Source organism: Indicator indicator, chromosome 3 (assembly GCF_027791375.1).
Source record: "Indicator indicator isolate 239-I01 chromosome 3, UM_Iind_1.1, whole genome shotgun sequence".
Taxonomy (NCBI): domain Eukaryota; kingdom Metazoa; phylum Chordata; class Aves; order Piciformes; family Indicatoridae; genus Indicator; species Indicator indicator.
This window is the reverse complement of record NC_072012.1, coordinates 16,395,891-16,414,394: the sequence shown is the minus strand read 5'-3', so window position 1 is coordinate 16,414,394 and position 18,504 is coordinate 16,395,891. Positions and strand designations below refer to the sequence as shown.

Sequence of the window (18,504 nt, the reverse complement as noted above, 5' to 3'; positions counted from 1 at the left end):
GAAGTTAGCCCACCTTCCAGACTGACACAGCCTCCTTTTGCTGGGAACTCACTAATTTATGCATGTCCTGCCAGTGAGCTGTGCCTGGAGCAGCCCAGGGAGGCTGGGACATCACTCCCTGAAGTACCATCTTCAGGAAGCAAGTCTCTAAGATTCAAATGCTTCTTTGTTTATGAAATAAAGTCCAACCAGACCTATCACCAATTGTTTATGCTAAAGAGCACACTCCCATTAATGTTAATGGTGCTTTAGAGCATAAATCCTTGCTAATTGATACAGGAATGTATCCCAGAAGAGTTTACTTTACTGCTGATTTAGCTGATAGATATAAATGTGTGAGAGGGAAATATTAGCATTCATGTAAAACAATTAGGTTATCAACAGGGGCGAATGATTCAGAAAATGACTGCAACTTTCCAGCTCCCTTTAATGGAAAAAAAAAAAGAGTCTGCTAATGAGGAAAATCAGAGGGAATATAAATATGAGCTAATCGTTGCTATTACTTAATATTTGTGTTATAACAGCAGCCCTTGAAAACTAGGGCTGGGTGCCCACCTGAGCTCTGTGCTGATTTGGGATGGACAGGACCATCCTGCCACCCACCAGGGTTAATCCTCTTCATGGTGTCCCTGGTGGAGCAGTATTTCGGCTTTACAAGTCTAACAAACCTGGTTGCTGGATGTTGAGCTCAATAACATTTGCTAAATTCATACGAATAGAGGAGAATGATACAAGCTGTGGATAGATTTACACAATTTAATTATTTTTCTTTTTTCCTTTTTTTTTTTTTTGTCCCCCCAGATAGTATAATGGCATATGAAAAGTGAGGCAGTAATGCAGTCCAAATGAAAAAAAAAAAAAAGAAAGCAACTCCCCCCACACCCCCTCACTCTCCTGGATCTTTCTGCCAAAGTTTGACATTATAGAAAGTTTGGTAAACACAAATATAGGTATTTCCATAAAAATCTGACCTGCAATCAAAACCTGCAATTTTGTGGCAAATGTACAGCCATTGAAGGAATAAATTTTTTCAGTGTATTCAACAGTTTTATTCAATTATCCCATTTAATTCACAGGTTTTGATGTGAAAATATTTTCCTATGAGAAGGCTCAGATACAGGAAATGTACAATAAGCCACACATTCACAAAAAGCAGCTTTGACCTCCAGGGTAGGATCGGTGATTTTGAGCATACAAGGTTTCGGTTTTTTGATTCTAAACCTATCTCAAATCTGGAAGAAAAAAAGTCACATACAAAAAAAAAAAAAAGAAGTATAGGATATTTTTGGAAGAAATATAACATGGTTTCATTACATTTTCTGATTACCACATTTTAGTTAATTCTTAGTGCTCAAGCAAGCACATTTGCTTTTGCAAGTTCATTAAAAAAAAGATGGATTTCTTCATTTTAGTCTCTTTTGCTGTGAGTCACTGAAGGGTAAGACTTTTTCTCCCCATACACATCAGTAAGCCTAATTTTTTCAAGTTCTCCATTATCGAGGAAGTATCAAACAAATTGTATATCATTTGCCTGGGCAGGGTTAGAGACCCTGTACCCAGTATGTTTTCATATAACAAAAAGTGCCCAACCCTAGAAACATGTTTGTTTTCTTTCCTTTTTTTTTTTCTCCACTTAATGCTCATAAAATTTTACAGACAACAGAATCCTTTCTTAAGCTTTATTTAAGAAATCGAATACTATTATAGTTCAATATATATAAGACACATCCAGTATTGTGTTCCTGATAGCAAGTGCATAGATTTTGTTAAGATATCATTTTTTAATATTTTAAAAATTTTTCTTTTTATTTGTTACTCAGTAGCACGTTTCATGATCACACAAAGGGATATTCCCCGTGATTTTGCTAAGAGCATGAGAGAAAAAAACAGAACACAGCAAAGTAGTGAAACTACAACAGAGATGAGGAACAAAAACAATCAGGCGAACTATCAGTACAGTCGATTCCTGATAAGTGAATAATCTGATTGCTTGGTCACAATGCTTTATTCACTTATCAGGAATGATTCACACTACATTTTGTTAAATTGTTTTCCTTAGCCTAATACTTAAGAGTCACACTGGGCAAAGGCACACACACTCTGGCAGGCTATTCTTTAATCAGGGAGTCTTGTGACAGTTTGGTAATTTCCCATGGCGATACACATATAGCTAACAAAGAGACATTTTGCTAACGCTGCAAGGTGCCTTACATAATTGAAATTAAAAGCATGCACTTAAGCAGGACAAACTGTTCAGCTGCATTGCTTTAAGGAACTCATTTTTCCCTATTGTTGGAATAAATAAATAAATAAATAACCAAAGAAAAAAACCTGTATCTTTCAGCCCTGAGTATTTAAAAGAAACACAACTAAGTCTTTCTTTTTTGTTTTTCAGTTGTATTTTTGGAAGAAAAGACCCTTCACAAAGCTCTTTCTTTCCTAAGAAGACCAAGTTCTGGAGGGGGGAAAAAAAAAAAAAGGAAAACAACAAAATTAAAAAAAACATTCACAGACAACGAAAAAAAAACCAAAACACCAAAAACCAGAGACCAATTCTGATATTTCATTCATGCAAGTCAAGACTTACTCAACCGGTATAAAAATTATCCAAATCAGGCTCATAAACTCTAGAAGTGTCAAGGCCCCAGGGGTATAGTCTGACCACTGGTTTCTGCTTTCCTGCCTGGGCTCTCCACTACAGGTTTCTGGGTTTTTTTGATTAAACTTAATGTTGCTTGGACCCATGACCTCTGATAACAGATTCTACAAGACAACACTTGAGCTTGTTTGGGACACCAGCCTCATCACTTTGCCTTTCATGGAAACAGAAAAGTGAAAAAGCAAAAAAAAAAAAACCCCAAACCAACCAACCAACCAACCAAAAAAAGAATTAAAGATAATCAGCCTATAAGAATCAGGCCAACTCATGAGCCAAAACTTCCAAAGGCAGGAGGTAATGTCGCTGCTGACACCACATGGAAACACCCAGTGCGCCATGACCTCATGAGACGTTAGTTGAGGGATGTGTGTCTTAGTGTGTGTGAGCCAAAGCCAGAGTGCCAGAGAGACCAGGTGAGAGGAGACAAGAGGGAGAAGTGTTTTTTGGGTCTCATAAGAGCACTTTTAAGTGGTCTTCGATTCCTGAGCATCACAGAAAGTGGGACTAAGGAAAGGGATGGGGGCATATGGCTTGAATTCCAGACAGCACTCACCAGTGCTGCTCTCTCCTCCTTAGGTTTGTTTTGGTTATTTTTTATTCCCCCTCTCCAACTGGTGAGGTTTGTATTTGTGATCAGACAGAGGAGAGAAGAGAGACTTTTTGTAAACCAGAACAACATAGATTTTTCTTTTGCAGCCTTTATTTCATTGTGGTAGACTCCAGCGGGGGGAGAACAGAGAGATTCTTGTGAGGAGGAAAAAAATAATAGGAAATGAAGGAATAAATAAATAAATAAATAAAACCTAAAAGCAACTGTAAAAAAAAAAATTAAAAAAGTGCTATAGTATTTCTTTTGACCCTTCTGAGATTTGTGTAATACTATTAGCCACTGCTGAGAATGATCTCCTTTGTAAGCCCACAGCAAAAATATCACCCATTTGAACAACAGGGTTTTTTTTTCATGATTTCTTTTTCTTTCCTTTTTTTTTTTTTTTTTATACTTTCACTGGCTTTAATATAAAGTCTTCCTGTGCTCACTTGGATTTTATTTTTTAAAATTATTATATGTATAGCTGCACATAACAAGCTTGATCACCTGGTAGGCCTTTGCAGGCTCTCACAGCCCTAGTTAAGATGTGATTAGTTTCTAAGGAGAGTTTGACTAACACCATATGCCATCAGATTACTGTGCAGTTTGGAAGAAATCCCAAGGCTATATCCTCCTTTTCTTGAATGTTTCATATGCTTCTGTGAAGTAGTGGCAGAGTATTTTTTATTTTTAACAACTAGGAAGAATTGATTGCCATAATCCACATTTTCCAGGCTGCCTGAAATGTCACAGCGAAAAAAAAAATTAATCTCTTCAGATGGCTTCTGTGTGCTTGTGTGCAGAAGCTTTTGCAGTCAGAAGGCTAACAAAAGCTACCTTCAATATGACTTTGCAGGAAACTCATTTAAAATGCTTCCTGCTCAGATAGATTATCCAAGTGATAAGGCATGACTAGGGGGAGGAAGAGAGAAAAAAAAAAATCAAAGAAAACATAACATATCTAAAATGTACAAATCCTCTTTTGCCCCCAATCAGATATTCACTTAGGTGGAATCGACTGTATCTTTTGTACACAACCAACAAAGAGGAAAAAAGAAAAAAAAAAAGAAAACAGGCACGTGAAACAGTGAGGTGTGTAGATGTATTACCAACACAGAATGACCACCAACAATACAACACACAAAGTAGAGAGACAAGTATTAGGAAAATGGTTTAATATTGGAGACAGAAGCAAAAAACTGCATCACACAATAACATACGTTACAAAAATAAGTCTGACTGTTTCAACTACACGGTTATGTTCACAATGAGGACAGAAGAATCAGAAAAAACTCTGATCTAAACAGCAAAAAAGCAAACCCCTAACGTTGTAACTAATACATTTATCCACGCAAAGTGACTGAGTACTCCTAATTCTAATTACCTTATTGTGTAACTGCACGATACAGAATAAAAAGTGAAACTTACCGCTTTTGTTAAGACAAAATTCTAAACACTAGATATAAGCAAAGGGAAAAAAAGAAATCAAGCCAAAGTTTTGAATTCTCTAAACAAAACCAACTCTCTTTCTACCGTCCAGAAATCAAACTTGAAAATCAGTCATGATCAAGGGGGCCCACGAGAGTAAGCCACAAAAATTTCCATTTGTTTTTTAATCTCCAGTATAAAAAATTCCACTGGTACAAAATGCATAAGTACAATCAAGTTGTAGAAATAGGAAAGCCTGCTTTTTTAATCTTTTTTTTTTGTTCTTTTTTTTTTTTTGGCTCAAATTCCATCAAACAACAAAATCCAAATGCATCAATAAAACAGAAACAATACTCAAATGGTCTTACAGTTTCCACTAGATTGCATTAACTTTGGCTTTTCTCAGACAATACTTAAAAACTAGTTTGTAATTCTAAACAAAATGATATTATTATTAATCTACAAACAACAATTCTCACAGCACAAAAAAAACACAAATACATAGTTGTTTTTTTTTTCCTTTTTTTTTTCTTTTGTATGACATTATCCAAAAAGGTAATGAAACTACAGGATATTTTTTCCTTTTGTTAATTAGCACTTAAGATAATAAAAACAGAAACAGTAAAATGATTCCAGAGTAGCACAAGCCAAGGAACTGTAACCCCTATGGTGAAAGAAAGATGAACTTGTTACTCCTTTGAGGACTGCCATTTCATAGCAATTAGCTAATTTGTTTGAGAAAACAACTAGTCTAGTTTTTTGATTAGAATTTTGTAAAGCAATTTCCCTTGTTTTTCTTCCTCTCCTATTAGGCCCTTGCACCCTTGCAGCTTTTTCCTTTCAATATTTTGAAAGAGAACTGGTAGATAATTTGTCTCCAAGGAGGTGAATGTTTGGGGTTTGGTTTTTGGTTTTGTGTTTGATTTTTTTTTTTTTTTTAAATTTCATTTCAAGATGGACACTTTTCTCAGCAATGACCCATTTCAGTTGCCTGGAAGTACAGAAACATTCCTCCTCTTCCACTGCTAAGCCAATGTCCCATGTAGTGTAATTCATGGCAGCTCAACATCGAGTTATGCTGCCTGAGGAGCAAAGGCATCACCACTCTTAACTGCGCTGACAAACCCACAGGACACACTAGGGCATCTAAAAAAGCTTTGGAAATTTATATGGTGGGTACAATGAGGAAAATTAGTGAAACAGTCTAAACAATCCAAATGATGATCTCATATTATATATATATGTACATATATATAATATAACGTATGTGAGATGATACTTTGAATATGCAAAATTGCTGCAAGTAGTACAAAATAGCCCTCAAAGGGTGTAGGAAGGCCCCAGCAGTAGTAAAAACATGTGACAAAAGTATAGATCATTTATTTATAAGTGCATGTGCTATAAGAAGGAAACTTTTTTGCATCACTAGAGGCTAGTCCTTTCCATCCCAGGGCTCTACATAAAGAAGCATTTAAGTTGGGGATGAGTGCACCAGCTGATGTTAACATAGGGCTTTGTTTTTAATTTTAGGTGGCTTCAAATGTAATTGGATAGAAACAGGGAGTGGAAGAAGGTATGGCACTTTAGCATCAGTAGCAGGTACTGCTGCTCACACACATCGGATTGGCAATGGATCCTCTGTACCGGTAGCAATGAATCGAATTTGGTTGTTGGTCACTACTTGTGCGGTAGAAATGCAATCTAATCAGACTTACAAAGCAGTGAAGAGGGCTACCAGCATCTCTTTACTTGTTTCTTACACAGAGCTTCCTCCAGCAAACACCCACATAAGTTACATACATACTCCCATGGACTACTTGTATGAGCAAAGCTATTCCTCTCTCTATGAGTGTCTGCAGGAGTCAGCCAATATATTGCCGTTACAAATAATGGCAGGTAACACCAAACATTACAGTGTACGTAAACTTTATCCATAAAAAGTAGTTCAACTGCAGTGCACGCTGACTTTTCACCCAGGAAGATCTAGTGCATCTGATTTAAGCAAAAGTTCATTTATTTAAATTACAAAAATATTTTTTTTTTCTCCTCAAGGTTTTCAAATGGTGGATTTACCACTCCTGTCTGGGAGCGGCTCACACAATAGATAATTAAAGGATTGTTTTCATTTTCTTTTCTTTTATTAATACTGAATAGCATATCCCAGCAGCATATTAAAAGCTCTTTAAGAAAAGACAAAATCCCCAGAATCTAAAAAGGAAAACCACAAGTTAATTAGGTTTTAAATAATTTTAGTTATAGATACAGAAGAAATTTAGACAGCAGTAAAATATTTTTGTCCTTCAGATCTGCCCTGTGCATTGTTCTGATTTCAACCATGTATTAAATAAACCACAAAAAACTAAGTATATATATATTTATATATATAGATATATATATAAAAATAAACAGCAAAATGGTGAATGTATAAAAGGTATTAACACTCAAGACAGCTCTGGGTGGAAAGGGTTAAAAGTTCAAAACTTTCTCACCTTAGAGGTTTCCATACAATATGAAGAAAATACATAGTGAGGTTTGCTTTCACAGCATTGATGTGTGCAGAGTGGTTAAAAAAGTGAAACATGGGCACTTATACAATGTTTTACAAAAAACATCAAAGAGAAATAACAAACAATAACAATTTCAGGCAACAAGACCACAGGATAGCAAGTTAACAAACTTTTTAACCTCTTTTTTTTTTTCCTTTAAATATTAGGGATTTATACAAAACACATAATAAAATACCCATGTTATCAAATTACTTCACACAAGAAACACACTGAAGCTCTAGGAAGAAAGTACCTTTGGAATTTGGCACTATAGTTTCACTGATTTTTTTTTCTTTAAAAGAAAAACCGATCACATTTTGCTGAACACAAACACATCTAAATTGTTCACAATAAAAAAATGACATCAATGCGTCACAAGCCAACACAAACTTATTCTGGAATATTTTATCAGTTTTCACATGATTTTTTTTTTAAGCAAACAACTTTTTTTGTGGTTTTTTTTCTTTTTTTTTTCCTTTAAATCTTGTTTTTTGTTCTTGTTGTTCAAGTAAACCAATTTTAAACTTGTCCTTTATAAACACAGAACACTTAAGACCATAAGACTCATGATGAAACCACAACTTAATTCACAGAAGCACCAACGTAACACATTTTACAGTAACCTTTCTTCTGTACATTGAAACAGTATAAAATATAGGTAATTTCATGTGCATTAAACCATGGATTGTCTAACTGTGAGTCAGTTCAGCAAAAGGTGACACAAATAGGTAGCATTTGCCCTAAAACAGGGTAAATATTTTCTTATACTAATCTACAAAAAGTGGTTCTATATATATACTTTAATGAGAAAGTGAGCCACCTAAAATGGCCTTATCAAAAAACTTTACACTGCCTGAAAAATGTAAAAACTATTACAGACCTCTAGAGACTTAAAATCAGACAGTTTTTTTTTCTCAAACTGTTTTGGAAGTAGTCTGTTAGAAACCAACATTCTGTGCCTCTGGACACATATTGCTATTGTCACCAGTGACCAGGCAGAATGCCAATCCCTGTATAATACTTTCAAGTCTGTTTTTTTTTTTCTTTTTTTTTTTTCATTTTATTTTTTACGAAATGAAAACAAAACAAAACAAAAAAACCCAAACAAACAAAAAAAGAAACAAAGGAAAAAATAAAACCAGAGGAAAGAAAGAAAGAAAAAAAATATTTTGCCACAGGTTGTTTTTATATCCTATCATTAATTTATCTAATAATAAATTTCATTCTTGCATGAATGCAGCAATGTTTTTTCACATTGACTTCCCAGAATTCATAGCTAGATGAGGTCACATGCAAATTTCAAAGGTCAAACTAGATCAAAGGTCAGTAGGAGAACCAAATATGATGTGAGGTCAGAAAGACATCAGAAACAATGACGGGACGATGAAACTTTTTTTTTTTTTTGAGACGCCACAGGGACATGCTAGGCAAACGATGGGCTAACAGGCATGGAGATGTCTAGGGAAAAAACAAGGAAGAGGAAAAAAGTTACACAGAATCTATGCAGCACAAACAAAATCACTTTTATGGGTGCAGGAGAAAACTAATGCAAATCTTTTATCAGTAGAGTCTATGAGCTGTTCACATAATTTGCATTAACTCACAATACTTGTCAACAAGAGCACAATGGAACCCCAAAAGAATCCATCTGAAAGGAGTCAGAGAGAATGGATTCCTCTTTGGGGAGAAAAGAGAGGAAAGAACCAGTTTCTACAAATGCAACAGAAAGGTATGGGGGAGGGGGGAAAAAAAAAGGTCAGACAATTGAACTTTAAACTAGATAATGGAAACTACGAACAAAATAACCAGACAAATACAAACAAGAGGATAAAAGCATGAACTGTAAAGGGTGTAGGGTTCAACAGTGAAAAAGCGCCCATTCTTGGCACAATTACTCTAGAGACTACTTCAAAGGATCTAGCTAGCATAGAGAGCTGCTCTTTAGGTATCCAATAAGTTAACAATAGGCAATAAATAACTTCCATTATTTCTGAGGCAGTAAAAATTTTGTATAAAAATAGAAATGCTTTTTACAAATAAAATTTACAGGCCTGTGGCTTTCTTTTTTTTATTATTATTAAATTTATCTCTCAAGAAACATCAAGTATTGACACTCATTTTATTTTATTTTTTTTTATTTTAAACCCTGTAGCTTTAGAAACAGATCTCTAAATCTTTTTTTACATTAATCCTTTCCAAAAAAAACAAGAATTAAAAAAAAAAAGTGAAATATAAAGACCACCAGTGTAAAATCAGACTCATATATAACGATACGTTGACTCGAACGGAAAAAGAAAAATAATCAAATCTTCTCAAAAAACCAAGTTGACGTAGTGGAAAGACTTGTTTCAATTTTTGTTGCAAAATAAGTGCTTCAACTGGCATGAGGCCATTTTGTTTAACCTATAAACTGCTGGTGCCACCCTGGTAAAATACGATCCATCCATAGAAAACAACTTTTATTGTGTGCTAATGGCACCAGGGTTCACAGAGTTAAATTGCACATTTTTGTGTGTGTGTGTGTGTTGCTTTGAATTTCAAGACATTTATTTTTGCTTTAAAAAGGAGATAAATTATGCTGCAAAATAAAATACAGTAACACAACTTAGTAATTACTTGGCAAGGAAATGGGAGCCAAGTGTAATAAGAACAAGTGGGGAAATGGAAGTGGTAACTGTAAAAATAACTGTCTCTTGGTGAAGGTTGGCTCTATGTTCTTTCTTAACCCCCCTGCAAAGGACAGGTTTGCTCATGGGACTTACCCTAAGAAAGCTAAAATAAGAGCAGTAAGCATCTGGGGTTAAGATCAGTAAGGTTTGCTGTCATTTTTGGAGCGTTTCAGCTGAACCTTCAAGCGTTTCATGCCAATCTGAAAGCCGTTCATAGCCTGGATAGCAGCTTGTGCAGAGACTGGATTGTCATAGCTAACAAAACCTACGAGACAGAGTGGAGGCGGGAGAGAAAGTGAACTACAGGTTAGAACAAATGGCACAAGGTGTTTTGTTAGGATTTTACTATTGCTATTTATTTGACACATTTACCTCACTTTCCTATTAGTTCTTTGATCACATTTCATTTCCCATTTTCTCTGCGTTCCCCTTTACCTCCACAATATTTCTTTACTAGCTAGGATGCAGTTGGCTAGTTTTGGTGCAATGCAGCTTCTAATCTGTTATTTATCTACCTACCTTAGAAACTGAAGATATTTATTACAGTGACACTTTTCAGTGTAATATCTACATACCTCTCAGTCTATTAGAAAGTATTATTAGGCCAGTCTACGATGTGAAGCTGAAACAAAAAGCTTTGCTACAGAAACAAACCCCAAACTTATATGCCTGTATGTGTTTGCACACCTGAATGTGAGCTCATGTGCCCTGTGTCTTGTGTGCTACAAAACAGTTCCTATCTCCTTGGGCTAAGCCTAAAAGTTGCAGTATTAATATCTGGTATTTTTACAGCTCCTTCAAGATTTCAAGGTACATAAAATGTTAATTAATTCAGACTCTTGGTCCCCAAAAGGGTATGCAAGCATCAAATTAAGCATCATTGTAGAGACAATGGCAGGGCTTGACAAGAACTCCAGATCTGATTCTTGGTTGTGAGCACTAACTAGGGGGATAATGCTTGCTTGGGTAATTCAGAATGGCTGGCCTGGCTTAGCTTTCTTTTCCTTGGGAGGCTAAAAATGCTCTGTTCATAATGGACTCATCCCCCTGATTCTGGGAGCTCAAAATTCATTTTCATATCTGGGCCTCCCACTTGTAATTGCAAAGCTTGCTGAACTGCTGCTCTGCCTAATTACTACTGTACTCAGCCTGCTATTATGCATCTGCTTTGAAATGCTCCCTCTTCTTTCCACTTGAATTTGCCATAACATGTATTCCTTCACTCTGTTAAAGCATGGATCCCACACACTTTGTTTTCAGGCCTAACACAAAGGCTTCTAAGCACCTCTCTTCTACCAGCATTCTTCACTTGTGCATCATGCCTGCATACTTTTCCAGTTCATAACCTTTTTTTGCCATCATTTTAACCTGTTCTATTACAGGTCTTGCTTCCCTTGCACTGTCGCCCTCTTCCATCTCCAGTGTCAGAATGATACACTCTCCCCATTTTTAAAAAAACCCACCCCTCTTATCAAGTCATCCGGTCCCTGTCCAGCTGCTCTCCTTCACAGACCATCTCTGGTTACACCTTAAATCAATTTCACCAAACTATCCAACTAAAGACTCTTCCCTGACAATGCAGGCTCAATTCTGTTCCTTCCATTCAATAACACTTAAATCTCTGCAGACCTTCTCCTGGCCAGAGTTAATATGCTCTATTCATGTTGTTTGGTGGTTGATTATTTGTTACCTCCTTAAGGGATAATAAAAGTTCCTCCATATGTTCCTTGATTTTAGTAACTTTTGTCACTTCCTTGCTTTCTTCACTAGATCACTTCCTCTTAATATTAATGCCATATCCTGAGTTGCTTCATTACTCTCTTCCTTTCCTCTATTTTCTTCTAGGAGATCTCATTTGTTTGCATGACTGCAATCACTGTCTTAGCATCATACTCCCATCAGCTCACAGACCTCAGCCTTGATCTCTAGGGATCCTCAGGGATAGAAAAGAGATCTACCGTGAGTTGCGAAGCAGCTGTAACACCTTGCAGGCAGGTGCTCCACACTGAGATGCAACTACTCTTATCTACCTTGACAATTCATCATTTTTCTCTAACGCTTTCCTGACCTTCACTTTATTCTCTTAAGTGCATTCAGAACAGTCTTCTGCTATGAACTTCTCAACACCTTATTTCTTTTTCTTCTTAGCTACTTTTAGCCACCTGAAAGTTAAGCAACTGATCTAAAGTAGTCATTTAGATGGCATCTATGCAGAGGTGGCTTTTCTATCCACCATTCAAGTCACTAATTTAGACACCTCCCACTGATGACAGAACAATTATCTCAAGCTCTCTTTACCTTCCAGGGGAATGAGACAAGTCACCTCATTATATGTGTCTTTATCTGCTTCCTTGACTCAGCCACAAATTCAAACATACAGTCTCTGTGCTGCATCAGTGTCATCAGCCTTTATCATTCGGTTGTTATTCTGATTCACAATTTGTGCCTTTAAACAGAATGCTAGATCTATGTTACCCTGTTACACTTTCATCTTTTCCCTTATGGAGAACTTTCATTTATAAATCTTAGAGAGGAATCTGGCATTCTGCCCCTTTATTTATCTTTTTCTGATTACATCCATTCATCTTTTTTTTTTTTTTTAAATTTAAAACCGCAGGTTACATGAGGATGGGTTGATGCTCCTTATCAATTTTCAAAGCCCCTGTCATGATGGTTCTGATTTTTGTTTTAAATTTCTAGCTATCTCTACGCTCAGGATAAATATTTTTAATAATTTGAGTAGCAATTTTGCCATGAGGCAGTCTTCATTTATGCACTGATGTCATTGGGTTCCACCTGCCCTGCATTACTTTACATCTCACATTTCTGTTATTCTAAGGTTTATGAAAGGTGAGAGATAAGCCTGAAGAGTGAAACCCGTTGTCTGCTGAATCAATCTGAGCTCCTGAGAAGCCATGGAAGAGCACTTTCATCTTGTCAACAGCCTGTCCTGTCATCCTCATCACCATTTAACCTTTTAAGCATTCATTTGAGGTGGACAAGAAAGCAAATAATGTCCAAGTCCATTTTCTGCAAAGAACAATAATTTTTCATTTAGAAAAGCAGGGTTACATAAAAGTTCATCACTGTATATCACTACTTTGCTACTCACTGAGAATGCACTTTCCTTCCCAATTCTGCCAGTAGGCAGCCTTGGACAATCTTTTTTACCTTTCTGGTATTTGGCCTGTGCCCATCTGTAATTTGATTTCCTCCTCCTTTGGGCAGGAGATTAGAAAACTCCAGTAGAAAGTACCAGGCATGTGCAAAACATTATTGCCATTATTATTATTATTAATTATTATTATTAATAAAAGACCAAGCCCAAACTGTACCAAGAGCAATGACCATTAACGATACAGGGGAGAAATGAGTTCTTCAGATGCACTATTGTCCTGTTTTCAGGGTGTGAAGACAGAGGAAAAATAAAGCTTTTAAAACAAAAATATGGGACCAATACAACAAATAGATTATTCTTGCTAATAAATCTGTGGAGGTACATACAGTTTACACTAATATGTTAAATTATCAGTATTTATTCTATCTTTGCCTGTGATTAGAAGCATCATCAATTAGTCATCTATTGAATCAGAAAATCTCAACTTCTCTGCCACTGCAGTACTTTTTGGTTTTTTGGTGACAGAATATCTGAGGGGGAAGAATGAGAAATTGAAATATTAGTGAATGCTCAATAATGCTGAAAAGAAAGAGGAGTTCTTCATCCATTAGGTGTTGACCCATCAGTTTTTCCTCAAATAATATAACTTTGGTTCATTGCTAAATTAGGTAATTGTGTCCCATAAATCCAGGCAAATTTGTAAGTAGATCATCAAAGATTACAAGGAAACCCACAAGAACCAAGGGTGGGAAGCAAGATGATGCATTGAACCACATGTCCAAACTAATCTACATTCTTTCAGCAGTCACCGCAATTGCTGCATTTCAATTAACGTAGCTTGATTCAACATTTCATCAAGATTCCTGGAGACCTCAACAATAATTTTGTCATCTCAACATACTAACTGAATTGGCTCCAAATCAATGGGGAGTCCATTTCAATTACACTTTTCAAAATTCCTACAGCCTCAGGGGCTGATTTAACCCATTGCAGAAACAAGCTGGCCTATATTGGTCTAGATATGAACAATTTTTTTGCAAAGCTTGGAGAGGTCAATACTTCAAAAATGAACTGAATGACTGGAACAATGCAGAAAGAATGTCACACCTTTTCTCTAAACTGAATGAACTTTCCAAGTGCACTAAGGGCTCATATTCAGGTGAAAAACAGCCACTTTGTGGCAAGGCTCGAATTCCAGTGCACTAGGTTATTTCTGAGTAATTTAATGAATTTATTCATGTTGAGGTATTGTTTGCTTAGATAAAGACAAATCCTTTCAAGATGGGTTAAAGCCCAATAGCTGTCGAGCCCTTGAATGGCCCTAGCCATGTGTCCTTAGACACATTTTAACAAAACCTAGATTTTAAAAAAAGTAATGATATGCAATGATATGGTAAATGGGGACACTTCAAATGGGGACTTTTCAGATGGTGCTGTGCAAAGAGTAACACTTGTCAGCACAAAGGTGTTTTGGAAACCAGGGGGTTGTCTGGACAAATTACTCTTTTGTTGTGTTCCTTTACTCTGAGAAAGAATTGTCACTTTTATGGAAGCTGAAGTATTTTAGGTAAAGCTTTATAAAACTTATCTGTAAGAGATTCTTTCCACCTCCTAGACTTTCCTCATGTCTTGCAGAAAACCGACCAATTCTCTAACTGATCTCCACGTTCTGTACTCCAGTCCATTAAAACACTGAACTGGTTCACCTATGCTATTGAAAAGACATCAGCCCACTCAATCAGCCCTAGAACTGGTTTTATACCAACATAACATCTTCCTGTTACGATTGAATTTTCTGGAAGCTCAAAGTGCTCTCTGGGAAACTTGATGCTGATCTTGTGAGGCTCCCTACATCCCTGCCCTAAGGTAAGGTAAGGGGAGATGATACCTTCCATAATATACTGGAGGACACCCGCAAGAGCTGGAGCTGCATATGTAGACATGAACTGTCTGTAAAGCATTCTGCACTATATGTACACACCATTCAACTGCTAATTGCAAAATCTTGTACTTAATTCTGAAGACAGAAATTCCTGTAATGCAGAAGTAATGGGTTAAACATAGAGCCTTTTTAAGTGGCTCAGCTACACAATAGAGAATAATTAGGTATCCATAATAAGGCAGTTTAATAGTATACTAAATGACATTCTCCCACATAGGGTGTAATTAGTTTTGTGTACTTGACACATTCACAGACTGGCAGATTATCATTGTTTTTTTTTTCCATATCCAATTTTTAGTTAGAACTAGTTTGTCTGTGCATCTTTCCACTCATTTGAGAATTAGCGGTCCGTTATTTTTGGAATGAGATTCTGGACTGACATTTCTCACATTGCTGTTAATTTTCTTTCTTGGCCTCTTTTCAGTACAGTGCATGTGGGTTTTACTATTCAATTTATTAAATTTGACATACCAAAGCACTTGCTCAGATTGGTCTGTTTGTCAATGAAGACTTTAGCAGAGATAACATTTCCAAAAGGCATGAACATCTGCAGAATGTCCTGGTCTCCAAACTCTTGGGGAAGGTGGTAAATAAAGAGGTTTGCCCCTTCTGGACCTTTAGGAAAACAAACAAACAAACAAGTATGAAAACACCTATTAGATGTGCTATATTTAATTTATTTTCCATAATACTTACTGAAGGTGATGTTTAGAAAGCATTTAGCTTTCCAACTTTGAAGGAACAAAAGCAAGTAGATCATCAAAGGAATAGAGCTGAAATGCAGCTCTTCAGAGTATCCTATCTTGAAAGGCGTTTACTTGGTAAGTGCTACAGAAAAAAGTTGAGCTGCAGCCTCTTTCTTCCATTTATATGAGTGTCTTTCAGTATCATTAGGCTTAGGAAAAGAGACATAAATGTATTACTTTCTCACAATAAGCTAAGAGCCACACAAGGAGTCCTCTGCAGCCTCAAACATCTGCATGGATTTGATGGTTTACTTCTAGCTGTGGAAACTTATGGAAATGCCACGACCTGAGCTCAGATTCCAATATCACAGCTGTAAACTCAAAGGGCAAGAAACTAGTGGAGACGGGAATAAAAATTATAAGACAAAGCAAACTTTGTGACTTGGAAATCGGTGAAGTCAAAGACAGAAAGATACTAAAAAATAAATATGTACCGACTCATTGCAAAATGACAGCTTTTTTTTGTTCCTTCTTTTTTTTTTAATATGAATTTACCATAAAAAACTGTTTTCTGTTTCATAAAGTTTAAAATAAAGTAGTTGATTTGAAATTGAAGTAGCTTTAGACATTCAAGTTTGTAAAGAATGGTGAAAGCTCAAAGGTGCTTTGAATAGTTTTCATGTATGGTGATGTTGGTTTAAACAGTCATCACTAGTAGGTTAGTGGTTATTTTTATCTCTAGATCAATTATTCTTTTACAATAACATACTAAAAGTGAGCAGTGGATGCCTGGAAGAACACGATGTATGATGGATCCAGAAATGTGGCCTTCCAATGCAGACATCATAAGTATAAGTGGCACGCAAAGAGAATAAACATTTCTGGTAAAAAAACATCTATGGTGATTGATTTAAGCATTTGCTTGCTTCATGGAACCTAACTATGCCTCAGATGTGATGCCTTTGGCCTTCTGGAGAGGAAGAGGAAAGCATGCATCAGGCTCTTTGCTGATGGTCAGAAGCAATGTGCTTGACATCTGCTACAAACAACTGTAAGGAGTAGTGAGAGTGTGGAAGAACTCAGGGGACGCTTTGTTGTCCTCACCCGAAAGGAGGTTGTGCTGAGGTGGGGATCAGTCTGTTCTTCCAAGTAACAAGCCACAGAACAAGAGGAAATGGCCTCAAATTATGGCAGGTGAGGTTTAGGTTGCATATTAGTAAAAATTTCTTCACAGAAAGAGTTGTAAAGCACTGTAATGGGCTGCCCAGGGAAGTGGATGAGTCACCATCCCTGGAAGTATTAAAAAGTCATGGAGATGTGGTGCTGAGGGACATGGCTTAGTGGTGACCTGGCAGTGCTGGGTGAATGGTTGGACTTGATGATCCTAAAGGTTATCTCCAACCAGGGGGGGAAGTTTTGAAAAACATTTTTTGGGGGGAATGAAAAAGTAAGAGGAAAAAAAATGGCCACATGGAATTTACTTCTTATTACAAGAGGACTATCCTATTCACAAACTAATATTAAAAAAAGACAAACCAGTAATAAAAAGCTTATTAACCAAGCATTTACAGCACATGCATGAGGTAGTTCACTGTGCTTCAGCATTTAACATTTATATAGCATTTTTCTCTGCTATTCCTTTATCCTCAACCACTCCAGAATCTTCACCATTCCATCAGAAATGACAAAAGACTGTTAAGAGACAAAAGACAGTTGTGATGGAATTAATCCATTTTGACTTAACCCATTACTAACAGAAACAAGATATACAACAAAAAAGACTGTGTTTTAAAAGAGACTGTGCCAATTCATAACAATAACATGTAAGCCTACACTTCATATGAATGTTCATAACCAGAAAAAAATGTAAATAGTTAGAAAAAAATCAAACTGTCTTCCAACACGTATCTTACAAGGAAACAATTTCTTTCTGGTGTCAAATAATCTGTTGTCACTGACCAAAAAGAGGAAAAGGAGAAAAAAATGTAAGTCCTTTTATTTTAAATAATTCAAGCTGTTAGCAATAAAGGAAGTAAGGAATTCAGAGAAAATACACCTATTAACTCCAGTGGTGTACAGCTGGGAGAATGCCAAATTTATCTTCCTAGGAAACTCTTCCCATAACAACACAAGATACTATTTTAAAAGAGGATAATTTTTTTTCTCTTGAGGATATTATACTAGGTTTATTTCCAAAGCTTAGCCCTGACAAGAACAGTAGGGACAACATAGATATAATCTTAGAAAGCATGCAATATTTTTTTGTCCTTCTAGAATTAGCTGGAAATAAGGATGAGAGAAAGCAATGAAAACAGAAGCAAACCCCCAAAATGCCTAGGAAGTGTGCAGGGGAACGGAAGAGGGGAAAAGGGTAACCTCATTTTCCTAAACATCTTGTAATTAGTATTCATTTATTCTTAGCAGTAACTTCCTGAGGCTTATTTGCTGTTGGCACAGGGAGAGGGGGCAATCATTCACTTAGTTTCTTCCCCACAAGACCCACAATTAAGCAGAGAACCACTCAAAGAGAAAACGGATCTTGTCATTAACTCAAAATCTTAAACCTAATCAGATTAACTCCATTATCAGAGCAAATGGAAACCAGAAGAGAGAATGGCACCCATAAAGGGATGATTTTTATAAGTGGTGCCTTTTTACACAGTATTTGGTAAATAATTTTATATAAGAAAGGATGGTCAGTAAAGTATAACTTGAAGGACAGATGGTTACAAAATTAATTACATAGAGTCACAGAATTGTTTTGGTTGGAAGAAACCTTTAAGATCATCAAGTTTAACTGTTAACCCAGGACTACCCAGTCCACCACTACACCATATCCTGCAGCATCACATCTACACGTCTTTCAA

The 18,504-nt window shown here is 36.3% G+C and overlaps 1 protein-coding gene across 8 annotated transcripts in view; it reads right to left on the bottom strand.

Moving 5' to 3' along the window:
- Positions 1 to 10,028: 10,028 nt before the first annotated feature.
- The window catches only part of CELF2 (CUGBP Elav-like family member 2), a 241,067-nt gene continuing 232,591 nt past the window's right edge, over positions 10,029 to 18,504 (bottom strand). For all 8 annotated transcript variants that reach the window (XM_054399924.1, XM_054399923.1, XM_054399925.1 and 5 more), the window contains 2 exons: positions 15,423 to 15,566; positions 10,029 to 10,156 (listed from right to left, as the gene is read on the bottom strand). In XM_054399924.1, the coding sequence (XP_054255899.1) occupies positions 10,029 to 10,156; positions 15,423 to 15,566 (272 nt within the window). The remainder of the gene's footprint in view (positions 10,157 to 15,422; positions 15,567 to 18,504) is intronic.